This window comes from Gambusia affinis, linkage group LG20 (genome assembly GCF_019740435.1).
Source record: "Gambusia affinis linkage group LG20, SWU_Gaff_1.0, whole genome shotgun sequence".
NCBI classification, from domain to species: Eukaryota; Metazoa; Chordata; class Actinopteri; order Cyprinodontiformes; family Poeciliidae; genus Gambusia; species Gambusia affinis.
This window is the reverse complement of record NC_057887.1, coordinates 9,242,159-9,260,558: the sequence shown is the minus strand read 5'-3', so window position 1 is coordinate 9,260,558 and position 18,400 is coordinate 9,242,159. Positions and strand designations below refer to the sequence as shown.

Genomic DNA, 18,400 nt, shown 5'->3' with positions numbered 1-18,400 from the left:
GCTGTTCAAAAAACATCATGCTTTGTTTTTAGATGTGTTATAAACAGTGATGTCAGTAACGCGTTAATTTGTAACGCGTTACTGACGTCGGACCACTTTTTTCAGTAACGAGTAATCTAACGCGTTGCTCTTTCAAATCGAGTAGTCAGACTACAGTTACTTTTCAAAATCACTGTGCGTTACTATCTTCTTTTGTTATTTACCATAATCGTATTTCCTCTACTCGTCTTGTCGAGTGACCGACGTCTCTATGCGACAGAAATGTAAACAATGGAGGGAGATGCGCATTTTGTTGGTGGAAAAACTGGAACTATTTTCAGTTTCTGTCGCCAAGTCCGATTATTACAAGCGGCTTTGGGCTTAATTTTTTTTAAGTCGCTTGCAAATGTAATGAGCGGCGGGTTGCGCCTTTTTGGGCTCGTTTTTTAACGTGAAGTTGCTCATTTGGGCTTGGAAATAAGCAGAGACTCATAATAAATCCCAGAATTTGTTCGTCATTAAGGTAGTTTTACTCTGGCTCTCCCTGTCCATAATTTCCCCGATGATCCGTCCCGCTGTGTCTTTGTTAATGTCAAGTTAAAGTATTACCTCAAGGCTTGCGCGTTGCGCTCCAGAAAACTGCAAACAACGAGACCAATTTGAACAGCGTAATAAACGTGAAAACAGCCACGAATAAACGTGTCCGTAGTTGCCAATAATTATAATGGAAACTTAACGCCATTATAATTATTAATATTACGATAAGAGTCACAAATCTGTGCAGCCATCTGAGTTGTGGAGCTGCAGGAGGAGATCTGTGCGCTGAGCTTTGAGACCAAACGCAGGGCCGTAACACAGAACCTGGAGGCTGGGGGGAGGGAGGGCTTTAAAATCCTTAGAGTTTTCCAGACAACAGTGGACCACACAAATTACTCACGTTTTTTATTTTTTTGTACAATCTCCTCTTCAGTTCAACCTTATCAGTGGAGACACATTGTTGATGTTACCATTATAAAATAGCTGACAATTAAGTTTTGGCAAAGCTCAATGTGATTTTCACAGGAGGCGGAGCGTTGTTGTTTGCAGCTGCTGAAAGTAACTAAAAAGTTACTTTTAGTGTAACTTAGTTACTTTCCAAATCAAGTAGTCAGTAATATAACTAAGTTACTTTTTCAAGGAGTAATCAGTAGTCCGATTAAAGTTACTTTTTCAAAGTAACTATGCCAACACTGGTTATAAATAAGATTTAAAAACTTGTTTTGGGCTGAATTTGATTCAATATTGATTTATGTGAACTGGGCTGATTTTTCTAAGGTGACTTCATATTTTCCGTGTGAATTAATGCTGTTTAAATAAACTGACTTGAGCATTTAAAACAACGTATTTATAGGAATATAACATGTTTTCAATGTTTTTTAGGCTTTCGTTGATATTCTATTATTGTGGAAAGCTAAGGGTTGAAAGAGGAAGTAGTTTATCGATTCAGAGCTTTCATTGGCCAATGCTACGAATGTAACCGGATCTTAGCTTGGTGGCTAAGTCCTCCAGAAAAAAACGTCTTAAAGGTCTGTAGAACAATTGTTTGATTTATTTTCCGGGCCCTACACCAGTATTTCCATGTAATATCGATTCTACGTGTCTGTTCTGAACCGCTTGGATTATTTTTCGCCGAAGTTCCTAGTATAGAATATGATTATTCTTAAGTAGTGAAGTGAGTATGCTGTCAGTCAGCCTGGAGCTAAAGCAACTAACAGCATAAACTAAATCAAGTGAAGCTTTTAAAAGTTCACGCAACACGAGTTCACACAGTTTGTTAGCCTGTAGGAGGAAGAACACACCGTCTGTGGAAACCTTCTCTAAGCTTGTTGTCTGAGGACCGAGAGACTGGAGACAGTCACAAAGTGGATCCAGAACTACTAACCAAGGTATCAGACTCGCTTCAGCTCTGCTGCTGTCGACATTTTCTGATAATACACTTTATTTGGTCAGAAGTTGATTTATGTCTGATTTCTGTTTCAGCGGCAGAATGACAGAAGATCTGGGTAATATGGCTGAAATCCTGATCTACTATAACAAGTGAAGGTTGTGATTAGTGAAAAGGAGAATACCAAGAGGATCGAGGATGACTGAGATGATGAAGGTTGAAGCAGGTGAACCTGGAGGTTTCAGCTCGGAGCCCCCCATACCTGCAGCATCCACATCAGAACTAGAGAAGACACAAGACGACAAAGATCTTGGTGAGAGCATGGATAGGAGCAAAGTTATTCTGGGTGCAAGTTAAAAAAAAAAAAAAAAGGGTTTACAAGGTTGCAGAAAGAATCAGAAATGATTACATCAGTAAGTATCTCTGCAGTCATTACACCAGAGGCAGTGTACACCATGAGGTGGAATACTACAATTGGAAGGTCAAAGCATCGGGATGTAGAAATAAACCAATCTGATGCAAGTAACAAACATCAAAGCTTGGTTATCTTAATGATAATCTCTAACTAATTTAGAAGATCTCTGAAGGGTGCAAGTAAAACAACCATTACAAAACACCGCACAAGTGGCGGTGTTTTGTACGCACTTGTGCCCTCTCCACCAAAGGAAAAATAACCTAAATACCTTAAACCTTAAAAATATCATATTCTAAATTGTATTTATTTATTTATTTTGCACAGTCTTACCTTTTTATTTAATATCCGTGTGTGTTTCAGTATCTGCTGATCAGCTGGTCTTGGTAATTAAAGAAGAGGGTCCTGATCTGCGGAACTGCAGTTTGGACCAAGAATCTTTTCACAAAAAGGAGAAAGACGACGAACTCTGGAGCTCTCTGGAGGAAGAGCAGTTTGATGAGAAGGAAGAGATGGATTTCATTGCTGTTAGTGTGAAGAGTGAATATGATGAAGAGAAACCTCAGTTGCCAGACCTTGATTGCATCAAAATTGAAGAGAACATAGACACAGAAGCCTCACCTAGCACGACTGTTGAACAGAGGGAAACAGAACCTGATGGAGGATCAGAACCAGAGAGGAACTCTGATCCAAATACAGATGGAAAGGCTTTGGATTCTTCTGGGACTGAAGTCAGTGAGGCTGAGGAGGATGGTGATTGGCAGGGACCTTTGTCAGGTTTTGTATCTAGAAGTAAAGATTGTCTGAACAGCCACGAGAGAATAGCTTCTCAGTCGGACATGAGCATTGATAAGAAACGTAGCACGGGCAAAAAATGCTTCAGCCGCTCTGAGTGTGGCAAACACTTTATCACCAAGGATTCTCTTCAGAGACACATGGAGAGTCGAGTAGGAAAAAGGTGTTCAAGCTCTTTAAATGAGAAATGTCTGAAAGTCAAACAAAATATAGATTCACATTCCAGACTCATCAGTGAGGGAAGCCAGTTGAAATGTGATGAAAATGGAAAAAACTGTGATTGTAAAGACAATCTTCAGTTACATCTGTCGGTTCATGCCGGTGACAAACAATTTAGTTGTGAGATTTGTGGCAAACGATTCAAAAGTAAGTACTACGCTCGAAGACACATTATGATACACTCTGGAACGAAAGCCCATAACTGTGATCAGTGCGGTAAAGGGTTTATTAAGAAGAGTCAACTTCAGACACACATGAGACTCCACAGTTCAGAGAAACCATTCGCTTGTGACGATTGCGGTAAAGGTTTTAATCAGAAGTCACACCTTGAAGTTCACATGATGTTCCACTCTGGGGAAAAGCCAACAGTTTGTGATCTTTGTGGTAAATCATTTAGTGTAAAGTATTATCTCAAAGACCACATGAGAACTCACACTGGAGAGCGACCGTTTTCCTGCGATGTTTGTGGTAAAACCTTCCGGAGAAAAACGAACCTCGACCTGCACATCAGAGTCCACTTAGGGGAGAAACCTTTCGCCTGTAGTGTTTGTAATAAGGAGTTTTCACGACAAGGAAACCTGAAGCAGCACATGAGCGTCCACAGCAGTGACAAGCGGTTTGTTTGTTGCATTTGTAGCAAAGGCTTTTCTCGAAAAGAACATCTTAAGCTGCATGTCGGCGTTCACACTGGAGACAAAGCATTCGGCTGTAGTGAGTGTGGGAAAAGTTTCCTGCAGAAGATCCACTTAAGACGACACATGTTGATCCACACAGGAGCGAGAGCGTTTGCCTGTAATGTTTGTGATGGAAAATTTAAGCTAAAGCACCACCTTCTGACTCATATGTTAAGCCACTCAACAGAGAAATGATCAGTCAACGGTCAGTGTCCTGCATGTAAAGTTTGATTAACTCCTTAAACGTCTCTAATCTCTGGTTATGAACCAGTCATTTATTCAGATGTTAAAACCAGGGCAGCACTTAAAAAAACCTTCAGGACGCCGGCATGTAAGGACTGACTTTGGACACAACACTGTTTGAAGCCTTCCAGCTGCTCATTCTTTCATTATGTGTCTGAAGATTCTGCCTCATTTAATTTGAAGCTGGTAGAAAAATATAACAATGGAGGTAAAAATGTGCAGTGCAGCTTCTTTTAGAACCGTGTACCTCTGTTTTGACTATTTGGTTATGGAAAAACATTGGTGATACTGTTGACATCAGTGATTAAAAACCGAAAACTATTATTGAGCTGTGCTTACTTTTGCATGCTTTTGAAAAACTGATTTGTATAAATAATCAGTCACCGTTCCAAAGTTTTAATTAATTTAATGATGCAGTTTAAAAAAAGATAAAAGGGCTCATGTATGGGTATCTTGCTCCTTCAACTAGGGTTATTGAAGCACAAATGCAACACATTCATGATAAATCTTTATTGTGATTGCCTCTTTTATAAGATAAAATAGAGATGAATGGTGCAATTGACTGTGAGCATAAATGAAATCTACTGAAATGACCACATTTATACCATGAAATGATCGTGTTATAATAATCTAATATTGTTTTAAAAAATTCTGACATCATACTTGTCAGAATGTAATTTGACACATCTCAAATAGGTATTTTGTCCAGTCAAAAATAGAATTAGGGACATCTTAATTTGCTAATGTAGCTAGTCACTCATAAATCAATTTCCGATACCTGGAATCTAAGTGTGGTGAAGCAGAAATAAAAGTAATTATTAAAGATGAAATAAATAATTATGAAAGCTCAAATCTAGTATTTTAGACATATTCACTCTTATAGTCTTTCTAATTGAAATGATCGACTTTAAAATTATTTACAACTATGGTCATATTCAACAAATTGGAATATACTGTATATGCCAATGAGTGGCCAGATTAAAATGACCGTTTGGGAAAAACGTTTAAGCAGGTATTAAGCATACTTTTCAGCCCACTTTTCTGTTTTTAAAAAGTTTTTTATTGGTCTGATGTAATCTAATATTAAATGTCTGTTTTTATTAAGTGGAAAATCATGACCAGAAATAAAGGCTTTCAAACATCCATCTGTGTGCGATTAATCTATATAATACAGTGATAAAGTTCCTAAGACAGATGTGCTTTTCAATAATATTGTCATTTATTAAATTGGTCTGCAGTTATCATTGCTATATTTTAACATTCACAAAACCGCAGCTGATTGTACAAAAGTCTCATTAATTTCCTAAATTTGTCTCTTATTCAATTTTTTATTATTATGTAGCTATAAAAATGTAACAAATGTAATTTTAGTAAGAATACGGCTGTGAGTTTCTTTCCAAAGTTGCTTAATTACCAGGGGAATCACACAAGAAATAAAAGGCCTTCTGCTCACAGCGTTTGTAACAGTTAAAGTTTGGCACAATGCTACCTGCAAGGACAGAAAGAATCACATATTTAGTAACCACTGCTACTATGTTATGCCGCCGCATTGACAAAAACTATTTGCATTGTGATGAAAATACTATTCTCGCCTGGTATTTATCCTCCAGGTCACTATGATATAGTTATCCCATGCCAATTAATCCCTAGTTAACACTGTTTAATTAGTCTTGATCCTATACTAGTTTCACTTAGGTCAACCAGACTTTCTTGTCCTAATGTCTTTTAAATTTTTTCTTTGACCTTTAGCTTCGTTCTCTCATTTACAGCCGATCCCGACGAAGAAAATGACTGACTTGTTGTAGAAGCAAGTGTATCCAGCAGATGGCAGCAATGGGACACGTAGGACGCAAGCCTAGAGTGTGTCTGTAACGGTGCCTGATCAAAATCCATTAGTGATCCATGGTTTGCGGGGACATACCTGTCGTCGTCGATACCTCGGTGGATCGAGACAGAATTGTACCCGGTTGCAATCTGAGTTGATTGGCGTGGTTTGTGTGAAGCAATCCTCTGGTGTGTTTTTACTGACTGCGGACACCATGGAGGAAGTGGATTATGTTGAACAGCACAGATCTGAAACTCTACCGTTAGATGAAGTGCAGATGAAACAGCTTGATGTCCATCTGCCGCAGGAAGTTGGTGGAAATCAAACAGCTGGTAAGAAGAAGCTCTGCGAGGGTAAACTAGTTTAACTGAGGTTCGGTTGTTCTTTCGTCTTAGCTTGACGCTTCCTTGGCAGTTACAGTTATAGCTATACGTCAACGTATCCGCCATCTTGGGAAGGGAAATACAGACCTTCAGAGTGAGTGGGGGGGGAGAAACAATTTGTACTGCATTAAAACTAGTTTAAGGCTTAAAATTCATAAAATGTTTCCTAGAACTTAACTAGTGTTCTTATAAGTTCACTAAAGTGCAAACCTCTTGTGTACTTTGTTTGTTTAACCATGATGGTTTTATGTCGTTGAGACAAAAAATGTTCCTTCACACCACAGATATTAAAACCCTTGCATTAAAAACTATTACTTTGTGAAATGCAAACCCTGAATTTCTTTCAGTCCTATTTCAATTGCGAGATGAGTGTAGGAGGGGGGCACCAGTGGAAAATATTTATATAGCAACCTGGTTTTATGTTGCTATAAAAACATAAGTCTAGGAACAGAATTTGATATTTTTCTAACACTGTCAAATTTGTAAGTAATCATTGTTGTCCATGTAAATTTCAGTGTTCCCAGTCCTTCGGATGCTGAACGTTAAAAATGAGGTTCTCCATGCCTGGAGCGCCAGTTCCCAGCAGCACCATCCAGAGGCCTTCCACATAAAGGAAGAGGAGGAGGATGTCTGGACTAATCAGGAGGAAGAGTGGCCTAAGGAACAGAAGACTAATGTCAGCAGGTTCCCTTTCACAGTTGTTACAGTGAACAAAGAAAGTTATGAAGAGAAACCTCAGTTATTAGAGCTTCATCAGATCAAAACTGAAGAAAGCCGAGAGACTGAAGCTCTAATCAGCAGCTCAGCTCAACAGATAAAAACGGAACTCCATAGCAAGGATAGTGTAGGACCAGAACCAGACATGAACCTGAATCCAGCATGTACCTTTGAGCAAAATCCAAATAAAAATGCTTCAGATTCCTCTGACACAGAAGCCAGTGATGATAATAATGATGAGGACTGGCAGGGACCTTTGTCAGATTCTGAGTCTGAAACTAAAATGAGTCACAATTGTGAGAATGTCCTGAGTGCATCTCAGTCAAATGTAAATGGTGAAGAGAAATGTAACTCAGTCAAGGCTGGTGATGAAGGAGAAAAACTGTTTGCTTGCAGTAAATGTGATAAAAGATTTAAAAAGCGGGACAATCTTACAGATCATGCTAGGATCCACACCGGTGAGAAGCCATTTGGTTGTGAAGTTTGTGAGAAAAGATTCAGGCGGAAGGACTGTTTGCGAAAACACAAGATGATTCACAGTGGGAAAACCGCGCACAGCTGTGATTTCTGTGGGAAAGGGTTTATAGAAAAGACGGATCTTCAGGCGCATATAAGACTCCATACCGGAGAGCGACCTTTTGCATGTGATGAATGTGGAAGAAGGTTTCACAAAAAGTCAATTCTCACAGTGCACATGAGAGTCCACTCTGGAGATAAACAGTTCAAATGCACCATGTGCGAAAAAAGATTCCGATTTCAGCACATTCTTAAAAAGCACATGATTGTTCACACTGGAGAGAAGCCGTTTGTTTGTGTCGTCTGCAGTAAAGGATTTTCTCAACAAGAAACTCTGAAGAGACACATGGGTGTTCACACGGGGGAAAAGACATTTGTTTGTAGCGACTGCGGTAAAGACTTTCAACAGAAGATACACCTAAAAGAACACATGAAGGTCCACACGGGGGAGAAGCCATTTGGCTGTGATGTGTGCGGTAAGAAATTCAAAAAGAAGTCGTATGTTAAAACACACATGATGTCTCACGCTGGAAAGAGAGCGCACAACTGTGAGCTGTGCGGGAAAGGCTTTTTAGTCAAGGGTGGCCTTCTGAAACACATGAGGATTCACAATGGAGAAAGACCTTTCAGCTGTGATGTTTGTAGCAAGAGCTTTCTGCAGAGGATCCATTTGAAGGCGCACATGAGAGTACACACAGGAGAGAAACCGTTTGGATGTGATATCTGTGGTAAAAAGTTCACAAAGAAATCCTACGTTACAGCACACATGATGTCTCATGCTTGACAGATGACAGGATTACTGTGTTGATTTGCAGATGTGCACCAAACGTCACACAATAGCAGGATGTCCGTGCATTCTTAAAAAGTCTTAAATTCATGTATCTAAAATGAAGGCCTCAAATTGTCAGGAAACGGGCCTGAAAACAGAAAATTGGCCTTAAGTACGTTAATTACAGGTATTAAATTTTCTTGTGTTAAGACTGTTTAATCTCATATATTCTATGTAGTTTTCATTTTTCTTGCGGGACTTTGCTATTATGCAAAACTTTGAGTGTGTGAGTCAAGATGGTTGCCAGTAGCTAGCTGCTAGGATACCCTTGCTTTTGAGAAAGGGTAAAGCTAGTTAGAATTTATGTTAATTATGACTAAGTGCAAATTTATCAGCAGTTTATGGATAATGTTTTCCTTTGTCACTAACACACTTCGATTGCCAAGTCATACAGTTTATTTATTTGCAATTTTCTTTTGTACATTTCTGTTGTGATACAAGTCTTAAATCCCATTCATAATGGTCTTTAAAAAAGTCTTATAAAGTCTTAAATTTGAGTTGCTGTAACCTGCATAAATTCTGTATGGGGTGAAGAATTTGTGGCAACTTGGTGGAGGAGCTGCCACACAGCTACAAATATGAAATAATAAAATTATTTCACTTCATTTCCTTAAAACAGCTATTTCATGTATTTTATTTCATTGTATTTATTTTTTTTGATAATACCGAACAACATGTGTAACTTTAAAATTAAAAATTATTGAAATACTTTTCTGAATATAAAATTCTCTTGAGCAAAGCAGTTTTGTCCGAGCTGACCTGATAAATAATTTGCGCCTTAACGTTTTAGAAAGTTTTTTTTATTTTTAAAAAATTAGTTGGAAGAATCATTGCCTCCTTGTAGAAAAACATGGTTCTGTCTGAAACTGTGGAAAACATTGTTCAACATAAACAAGCCATTTGTACATTTAAAAATGTGTCTTTTGTGAATTGTTTTCAGATTTGTCTTAAGCTCATTTTTGTGGAGTTTTTGCCTAATGTGGATATATAGATATGTCTCATGTTTTTTTGTTTACTAAATTAAAATAATATGGGTACAACAACTCATCATGGATTACAATCTTGTGATTATATATTCATGTACCACTAGTTGAAGTATAAAAATAGCTCTCCTGGCAGGGTCATCTGGGAGAACATGAAGTCTCAGTTGAACCTGAAGTTAGCGTCTTCTGATTAGGGAAATGCCTGGAGAGTAATGCTCCTTATTTTTCACTACCTTGATCATCTTTAATATGTCCTAGTTAAGAATTAAAATACGTAGGCACTTCTAATATGGTCTTGATTATTCTACACAGATTGCAGAATATCTAAAGCCATATCAATAAAGGGCAGTATTAGCTATTTTTGCATCACATTACAGCTCTTAACACCGACTCTTCAAACCTGGTCTATTCTGCACAAATATCATAGTACTTAAACATAGTTTGTGATTGTAAAACTTTTATTTAACTTGTGAGGCTTCAACAAGGGCAATACGAGCACATTTTAAACCAAAAAGCTTTTGTTGTACTCTATTTTGAATGTACACCGGTAGCGTGGTAGGATGTCTCGCATCCGTTGGACTGCAGTTTCCTGGTTTGTCCACCAGATGGCAATGAATAGCTTTTTGTTTTTTTTTAAATAAGCAACACATAAATACACTTTAGATATTCGCAGAAATCTTTTGTAGCCGAAAAACACAGTGTTGAATTAAAAGTAAATATTTTTTTGATAAACATATTTTACGTGTGTTCACAGTTGAATTTAATGCCAGTGTCTCCTTTAAAAGCTGTCTCCGCCCAGCCTCGGCTCTTCCTGGTGTGGGTGGGGACTGGATGATTTCAGCAATAATGGAGGAAAATCTGCCCTGCTTTTAGAAAACAGTTTGTTTTTGACTCTGTCTTTAATTTCAAAGCTATTGGAGCTGGAATGCTGTGTCAGGATGGGAAACCTGTTTGGAAAAAAGAAACAGTCCCGGGTGACGGAGCAAGATAAAGCCATCCTGGTGAGAATGAACTCAGATTAGCAGCGGGCTAACGTCACTTAGCGTCTCACCAAACTTTACGAATCGATCTAACAATTTGAAAACTTCATGTTTTTGGTGTAGCTCACGGATATCTGAAACAGTTTAACCCTCGTCTTTTCACTTTTTATAAACTTGCTGTGAATTCGGCCTGACTGCATGAAGAGCACAATCTTAAACTAACATGGGTTTAGCTTTGATATGTGCTCTCAGAAATAAATCATGAAAGCTGTTACTGCGTAGTTTTGTTGCTGTGTATTGTAATGTTGTTAAAGATCTGAGTCGGATCAGCCCAAAAATGAAACTTTGACGTTTATCTGTGAGCTGAAACTCGTTCGTTTCGTTTCCGCAGCAACTGAAGCAGCAGCGAGACAAACTGAGGCAATATCAGAAGAAGATCAACCTGCAGCTGGAGAAGGAGAGACAGCTGGCCAAGCAGCTGCTCAAAGATGGGAAGAAAGAGTGAGTGAATTGAAAACCACTGTGTACTGACAGGAGCAGGTTTCATGGACGTGCATTCTTCCAAATCTTGACTGAAGATGATCAACAATTCTTTTTGTACCAGATAAAAAATAAGTTGCAGAGCCAGTCCTTTTTAGAGATGGTCTTAGAGATAAATGTTGTTGTAACTCTTACAGGCTTTGATGGATATAAGATGAGTTTTGGAGCATTAGTATGGCAACTGTATTGTTGAAAGAGCTTGTCTTATAAATATGGAAATTGTTTTAAGGCTTTTCCATGACTGAATAAGTGTGGAAGTAAATAACAAAATTTATTAAACTATTAAACTTGCTTTTCAGCTTCTTTTATTGTTTTGTTCTAAAAGATGAACAAAAATCAAATTTCACCCGGACATTGTGAGGTTTTAACCTTTAGTGTGTCGGGGTGTGAGTTTCTAAATGTGGACCTGCAGATAAAATGGGAGGCCATGTATGGACAATATAAAATTTCTCAACCTTTCGAAATGAAAATCTTTTGCTTTGAATGAGATATATTTACCAAAATAGATTAAAGTTCAGTGATTAAAAAAAATAGATTTTTTTTTTTTTAATCACTGAACTTCAGCTGCTCAGCTCCATGTGACAATAAAGTCCCATCAGTATTTTTCTTTTCTTTCTGAGCTTCTGAGTGAAATGAAAGAAAATTTCATTAGAGCCCTAAGCTGAAATGTCAGATCAGATATCAATATTTACTAAAGTGATGATGGGAAAAACAACAAAAAAAAAATCTGTATCTGAACATGGACTTGTGGTGCTTCAGTATCTAATCTGACAAACTACTGTGATGTTGAAATCCCACAGGATGATTTTCTTCAATGCTGTGTAATTTAACCCTCGGATGGGAACTGTGATGCTGATCAGCGGCTCTGTGTCTGATCACTGACTCTGCTTTATACTTCCTCTCCAAACAAACAGGAAAGCCCTCCTCCTGCTGAAGAAGAAGCGATACCAGGAGCAGCTCCTGGACAAGACGGAGAACCAGATCAGCAACCTGGAGCGGATGGTGAGTGACGGCGGCGGCGTTTCTTTGGCGACAGCCGACACGACTCTGACTCCTCTACTTCCTGCTTGTTTCAGGTCCAGGACCTGGAGTTTGCTCAGATTGAGAGGAAGGTCATCGATGGGTTGAAAGTTGGAAACGATTGTCTGAAGAAAATGCATGAGGTGGGAGACGCTTGCTGCATTTAAAGGTCTGGTCTCAAGTTTTATTGGAGGCCTGATGAGGCTGTGATTCCCCCCCAATAGGTGATGTCGATTGAAGAGGTGGAGAGGATCTTGGATGAAACACAAGACTCCATCGAGTACCAGAGGGTCAGTTTTTTGCTAGCGTGGCCATTCACACACCTGGAGCAAGTCGGATTTATTCCATCCTAACGTATTTTTGTCTCCGTGCAGCAAATCAACGAGATGCTGGCCGGTTCCTTGTCGCAGGAGGACGAGGATGCTGTTCTGGCTGAGCTGGAGGCCATCACTCAGGTCAGATTGAAATAGAGCTTATAGAGAGGACGTTTCATAACCTGAAGGCGGGTCGATGCTCATCATGCTCGTTCTGATCCCGGTCTCTCAGGGAGACGTCGAGCTTCCAGAGGTTCCTTCAGAGCCGCTGCCAGAAGCCCCTGAAGCTGCCGAGAAAAAAGCAGGTCTGTTTGTTGGCAGAATCTGTCAGTTCTACGTTTGAATCTCACTGATGTTCTCGACACCATGAAAGCAAAGTGTTTGGTAGTTTATCGGTGAGGTGAATGGCAACAGAAAGGCAGAAGCGCATTAGCAACGATGTAAGAGATGCGACTGTTGATGCCCATCAGTATGGAAAGGGGTGTCAGACAATTTTAGATCAGGTCAAAGTTTTGAGTCTTCATAGCATTTTGTGACTGGAGGTGGTTGAGGAGCTAACAAGCTGCTAATTTACCCTCGCTAGCTTGCTAGTGCTTTTTGGATCTATCCTGGATAAGTGCAGCAAATTTATTACCATTTTCACCACTGTCTGACTTCTGTTGCCAAGGTCAGGTACTTCTGTGCAAAATAACTTTTAATCCAGGCAGAATGTAGGTTGGGACTGTAAAGAACTTTATGCTGTGTGAAAAGCACAAACAGACCCCAGAAATCTCACAATTTTTTCTATGCTTGATTTTAATACAACAAGATCCCCCCAACCATTCCCTATATTTCTTAAATTTCTTAAATTTAATTCAGGGTGGATTTAATAAGGTATTAGCAAGTCTTGAATTTGACTTAAAAACACTTGTTGTTAATAACTTATTAAATCCACCTTGAATGGATTTAGTAAAAGACCTTAGCAATGGCCTTAGACTATCAAATGTTGCTGCTTATCAGTTTGGGAAGATTTGTGAGACAATTTCAGGAACAAAAGCACACAAGAAAAATAGTCATTTTGGGCGGTTCACTAGTTAACACAATGCAAGTTTGAAAAGGCAACAGCAGTAATCTCAGAGAAATGTTCCAGTGACTTAAAGCTCCTGACCCAAACGGCCTCGCTGCTCACTCCACAGCAGTTTCGGTCCCAGCTGAGTGTGTGCGGTTGTGCTTCAGTTTCAGAGAACGATCGTCCCAGGAAGAAGCCGGAGCGAGAGCTGCTCGCCGTGTAGGAACAGAGCTGACCCCCGTTCCAAACCAACGCCCCCCGCAGACGTTCAGCTGCAGACGTTTTTCTACCGTACAGACCGCCAGCTGCTCTCGGGTAACCCGCCTGATGACTGGTTGTGTTCGTCTGCCGCAGGTCGGTTCTAAAAGGAAGGACTGGTTCACCTGCAGCGCCTTGTGAACCTTGAACACCTGTGAAATCACATAATTGTGCCTAACTTTAGTGTAAGCAGTGCATCATGTTTACTACGAAATCATTTTTAATTAATCCAGAGCATGTATACTGTCTGTAACTAGTTTAAGCTCCCTAAATAATCTGTGGATCAGAGTTGAGTTCGGAGAGGATCGTTTCATCCAAAGTATTGGCACATGTCTGAACTATATATCTGCGGCTTTGGTTCATTAGGACAAAACAAAAAACTCCAAAGCCATAAAAAGAAAAATCATATTCAGGATTTTTGATCTTAAACGTGTCTTTGGGTGAAGTGATCTTTTGATCCCTGGATGGTAAAAGAGAAAATTTTTCCTAAGGACCGGATCGTCTGCATCCATCCTTCAAAGTCTGACACTCCACAAGCAGATTACCTAATCTAATTCCTATTCCCCTGGTGGAATAGCTCAGCCTCAGTGGGAAAAGGCCGGGCCTATCTCATGTGATGTAATCTGCAACCACAGAGTCTTCTGTAATCATCTTCTTGTGTATAACCCATACTTGGATCAGCAGGAGGAACTTTGCTTTGTATCCACGAGGTCAAAGGTCGAATATCTGTGAAGGCCGGTGGAACGAAACTGTAAATCATTTAAACTCTGGCGTCTAATCCTGTCCGACAGCAGCATCGAAGTAAATGTCTTAAAGTTGGTTTGGGGATTTCTGTACATTGTTTTTACAATAAAAAGTGTTTTTATTGTTAAATATCGCATCATGTCAGACGTTTAAGTGGTTATTCAGTGAGTGAACACAAGGTGGCAGCAGTTAAACGGAGAAAAGGAAAACGGGTGAAAATCTTTCTCTTTTCTTGCATACATTTTTTAAAAGTATTCATAGGTTCTCATACTATAACTACAGACTACACCTTAATTTATTTGGTATGTCGTAGTTATTAAAGTTATGATGAGGTTATGAGGCAAAATCTCAACCTTTGAACAATTTAAAATCTGAACATTGAAAGAAGATGGTTCAACTGGAAAGCTACCTAGACATGGCTGCCCAACTCTACTGGCTGGGTAGAGAATCAGAGAAGCAGCCCAGAGATTTATGGTTCCCCTGGAGGAGCTGCAGAGATCCACAGCTCAGGTGGAGGATCTGTTGACGGGACAACTAGGCGCAAACGTCATTACCATGTAGATATTCTTGAATTCATCCAAGATTTAGGCCTTAAAATATCTTAATCTCATTTTAAAAAGCGAGTTGGCTTTTAATATGTTAATCACAGGTTTTAAATTTGATCTTGACAAGATTATTTAATCTCTCAGATTTTATTTCTTATTTTCTCATGGAAATTTTCTGTCGGGCAAAAGTTTAAGCTACATGTGTCAAACTCCAGTCCTGGAGGGCCGCTGCCCTGCAACTTTTCTATGTGTCTCTGCTGCTCCACACCGGAATAGAATAATTAGGTCATTAGCAAGACTCTGGAGAACTGATCTGCACAAGGAGGAGGCAATTAAGCCATTTCATCCCAGTGTTTTGTACCTGTGGCACATCTAAAAACTGCAGGACAGCGGCCCTTAAGGACTGGAGTTAAGCTATCAGTAAGTCGCTGCTAACATAACCTTGCTAGATGTTCTTAATTTTCAAACAAATCGATGGTGACATTGCATCTTTCTGCTTTGGATAAGAGAACAGTTGCTACTAATTACTGTACAGAATCTAACTTCAAACATCCAATGTAACTTTAAAAGTTAAAAAAAAAAAAAAAAAACCAGAAAATTGCTTGTTGGAAATGAGAGCCGTTTTTCGCCTGTGTATCATTAGTGCCGTTTGTTTTGTGAGTCAGAGACTGAGATGAACAGCTGGGTCAAAAATGGCAGCGATCACATTTAGTGTTATCTTAGAGGGTTTATATTTTTTTGGCTTGAGGTCACCTAAGTAATTTAAGAAATGTTCAAATTTGAAGTAAAGTATTCCTCTCACATTGTTACCTCTTGTATTTGTCCTGTTTGATTAAGATTCACGAAGCTAACTTTCTAGTGTGACACAATACAACAAAATTAAACTTCACACAGGACCAGCTTTTCCTAGGATTTACTGACAGTTTGATATTTTATGTCGCCTAATCAGAGAACTTCCCTCTAACTGCCATAAAATCATGTTTTTATATCTGTATAAATGAATATTTCGCGTCACAAAGCTTCTCCTCCCTCTATAAATTTAGTTGTGATTTAAAAGCATCGCCCTAATAAAGGAAACAGAAAAGCAGCCATTGTTCCGCAACCTCGTACCTTTTAATTTCCACAAAGCCTGTGTAACAACACCGCGTCATTCAGGCCTGAAATAGGCTGACACGTGTTTGCCGGTGTTGATAACATTCACTTCAGTGCCGTCCTTGTTCTGAATGGGCTGGATCCACTCCACAGCCGAATGCGCTCTACAAGCCTGCGTGGCGCTGCGTGGGAGTGGGCGGTTCACAGACTGAAACCTGAATGTCAGAGCGCCGCGCTGATGAATCAGAGACACGGGGAGAACGGGCCGCAGAGAGCGATGAGGAGGAGTAGGCTGGAGACGAAGGCTACTCCTCGTCAGATATGGAGGTATGTGTGTGTGTGTGTGTGTGTGTGTGTGTGTGTGTGTGTGTGTGTGTGTGTGTGTGTGTGTGTGTGTGTGTGTGTGTGTGTGTGGCCTGCCCACTTGTTGTCCTGCCTACATAAACACACCGCCGAGTGCTGAATGGAAGCAAAACGTTAATCAAGACACTATCTGAAATGGGACAAGCCACAAACTATTTTATAAGTTTTGTTCTACCTTTTAAGTTACAAAATCTTAAACTGGCACAAAGAAGCCAAATTGTTCAGAACTAAACTCTCTCTGCTGCTTTGTTGCCTTTGTTGCCCCCACTTCTATATTTTACTTTTTAATCAGCTGATCCAAACTCTGGGCAAAGACATTTCCGGCCGTATTTCTTAAGATGTTCCTCGGTTGGTTCGGTGTTTGTGTAACATGTTTCTGTAAAAACAACAAATATCGGAGTTTTGTTGTTGATCTCGTTGGACATTAGAAACACCAAAAGGGAACCATAAATGACCTTATTTGGTTCAATAATTTATTTCATGTCTTTCTGTTCTCTCTTTGCCCTTCTTCCTCTCAAGTTGCTAATGAATAAAGGGCACTAGTGCCAATTAAAATGACAACAAAAATAATGTCTTTAATGAAGGGGCTCCCTAAATGGTTTTACGTCCCTCCCAGTCCTCACTGTGCGTGATGGAAGTTAAACTTTGTCGTCGAGCCTTAGTTGTCACAGTTTTTTTCTAGTTTTTTTTTTTTTTTTTTTTTTTTTTTACTGTTTTAATAATTTATCTGACTGTAGCTTTTAGCTGTGACCAGAAGCTGTTTTCTTGTTGCCATTTTCTGACCTATAAAGGTTGACGCACTCTCATGCTTTAGTGAATGGCATGTTTTCTTGTGTATTTCCTATTTTTGATGAAATGACTAAGAGAAACCAGCCTCTGTGTCACATCATATTACAATGATCAAAGGAAACCAAGACTCATGTACCGCTGATAAAAAGTAAATTCAAGCTCAGATAAAGTATAAACAAAAAAAATCCTCAATTAAAGGTATTTCTTTAGATATAAAGACCACAGACATCATTTCAAGGAGGAATTTACATTCTCCATTTATCCTAACATGTATGTTCTCAAACTGTGGAAGGAAGCTGCAGTTTCCTGGAAAAAAAAAAAAAAATCTCCTGCATGCACAAGGAAAACACACAGACTCACTCAACACGGCAAGGCCTCTGACTGACATTTGACCCCTGGACCTTTAAACTGTGAGACGCCATTGCTCCAACACACAGAGAATGAAAGTAAAGTTAAGATGTTTGGGGAATTAAACATCAACGTTGTTTCTGGAAGATAGAAATATTCCAGTGAGGGTTGTCAGATTAAAAGTACCTTTTGAAAATAACATTTAAGCAGGAATCAAAAGGAATGTTCATTAAGTTCTAGTTTTAACAGAAATAAAGGCTTGAAAGCATCAGTCTGTGATGAGATCCACTTACTGAATTACAGAAATACATTTACTTGTTGATATTTTTAATTTGTTCAGTATGACTGTACCCATCATGAATATTAATGTCATATTTCTGGGCTTTAATTTGTACATTTCAGACCATGCTTTCTTTTGAGATGACTACAGTTAACATCTTTAGGGATGCCAGTTCAACAGGTTGGATTGAATCTATAGTTTAACTCGTTTTTCATAATTATTATAATTATACAGACTGTAATCTTGACCTGCAGTTTAAGTACGAGATGCCACATGCACTGTACTAACATCAACAAGAATCTGGCGTCCTTCTGCCTGGATCGATCTCCATTCGTTTAATCAGAAACGGCCATGTTTTTGTGGGGGTTTTTTTGTGTGTTGTTTTTACCTGGCTGACTTCCTGTCAGAGATCTGACTCAATCATATAGCCTGTAAGTTTTCATCCGGGTTGATGGTGGAGACATTCCTAAAGCCTATTATTCTGCTTGATCCTCTATCCTGTTTAGATCCTTATTCTGTAAATGAAAGAGGAAGTTGAACCACCACTGGAAAAACAGAGCCTCAGCATGACGCTACCGCC

General features: G+C 39.2%; 3 protein-coding genes across 3 annotated transcripts; all 3 read left to right on the top strand.

Moving 5' to 3' along the window:
* Nucleotides 1-1,443: 1,443 nt before the first annotated feature.
* LOC122823258 (zinc finger protein OZF-like) lies at nucleotides 1,444-4,570 on the top strand. The gene is made up of 4 exons (XM_044102687.1): nucleotides 1,444-1,544; nucleotides 1,797-1,904; nucleotides 1,999-2,216; nucleotides 2,679-4,570. The coding sequence occupies exons 3-4, from the start codon at nucleotides 2,102-2,104 to the stop codon at nucleotides 4,196-4,198; spliced, it is 1,635 nt and encodes a 544-aa protein (XP_043958622.1). The 5' UTR covers nucleotides 1,444-1,544; nucleotides 1,797-1,904; nucleotides 1,999-2,101; the 3' UTR covers nucleotides 4,199-4,570.
* Nucleotides 4,571-5,911: 1,341 nt separating this feature from the next.
* LOC122823274 (zinc finger protein OZF-like) lies at nucleotides 5,912-9,563 on the top strand. The gene is made up of 2 exons (XM_044102722.1): nucleotides 5,912-6,403; nucleotides 6,970-9,563. The coding sequence occupies exons 1-2, from the start codon at nucleotides 6,286-6,288 to the stop codon at nucleotides 8,469-8,471; spliced, it is 1,620 nt and encodes a 539-aa protein (XP_043958657.1). The 5' UTR covers nucleotides 5,912-6,285; the 3' UTR covers nucleotides 8,472-9,563.
* Nucleotides 9,564-10,298: 735 nt separating this feature from the next.
* LOC122823363 (charged multivesicular body protein 6-like) lies at nucleotides 10,299-14,532 on the top strand. Its single transcript, XM_044102902.1, has 8 exons — nucleotides 10,299-10,500; nucleotides 10,871-10,980; nucleotides 11,934-12,021; nucleotides 12,096-12,182; nucleotides 12,264-12,329; nucleotides 12,414-12,494; nucleotides 12,586-12,658; nucleotides 13,569-14,532. Exons 1-8 carry the CDS (start codon nucleotides 10,438-10,440, stop codon nucleotides 13,622-13,624), a joined length of 624 nt encoding a protein of 207 aa, XP_043958837.1. The 5' UTR covers nucleotides 10,299-10,437; the 3' UTR covers nucleotides 13,625-14,532.
* The last annotated feature ends 3,868 nt before the right edge of the window (nucleotides 14,533-18,400 follow it).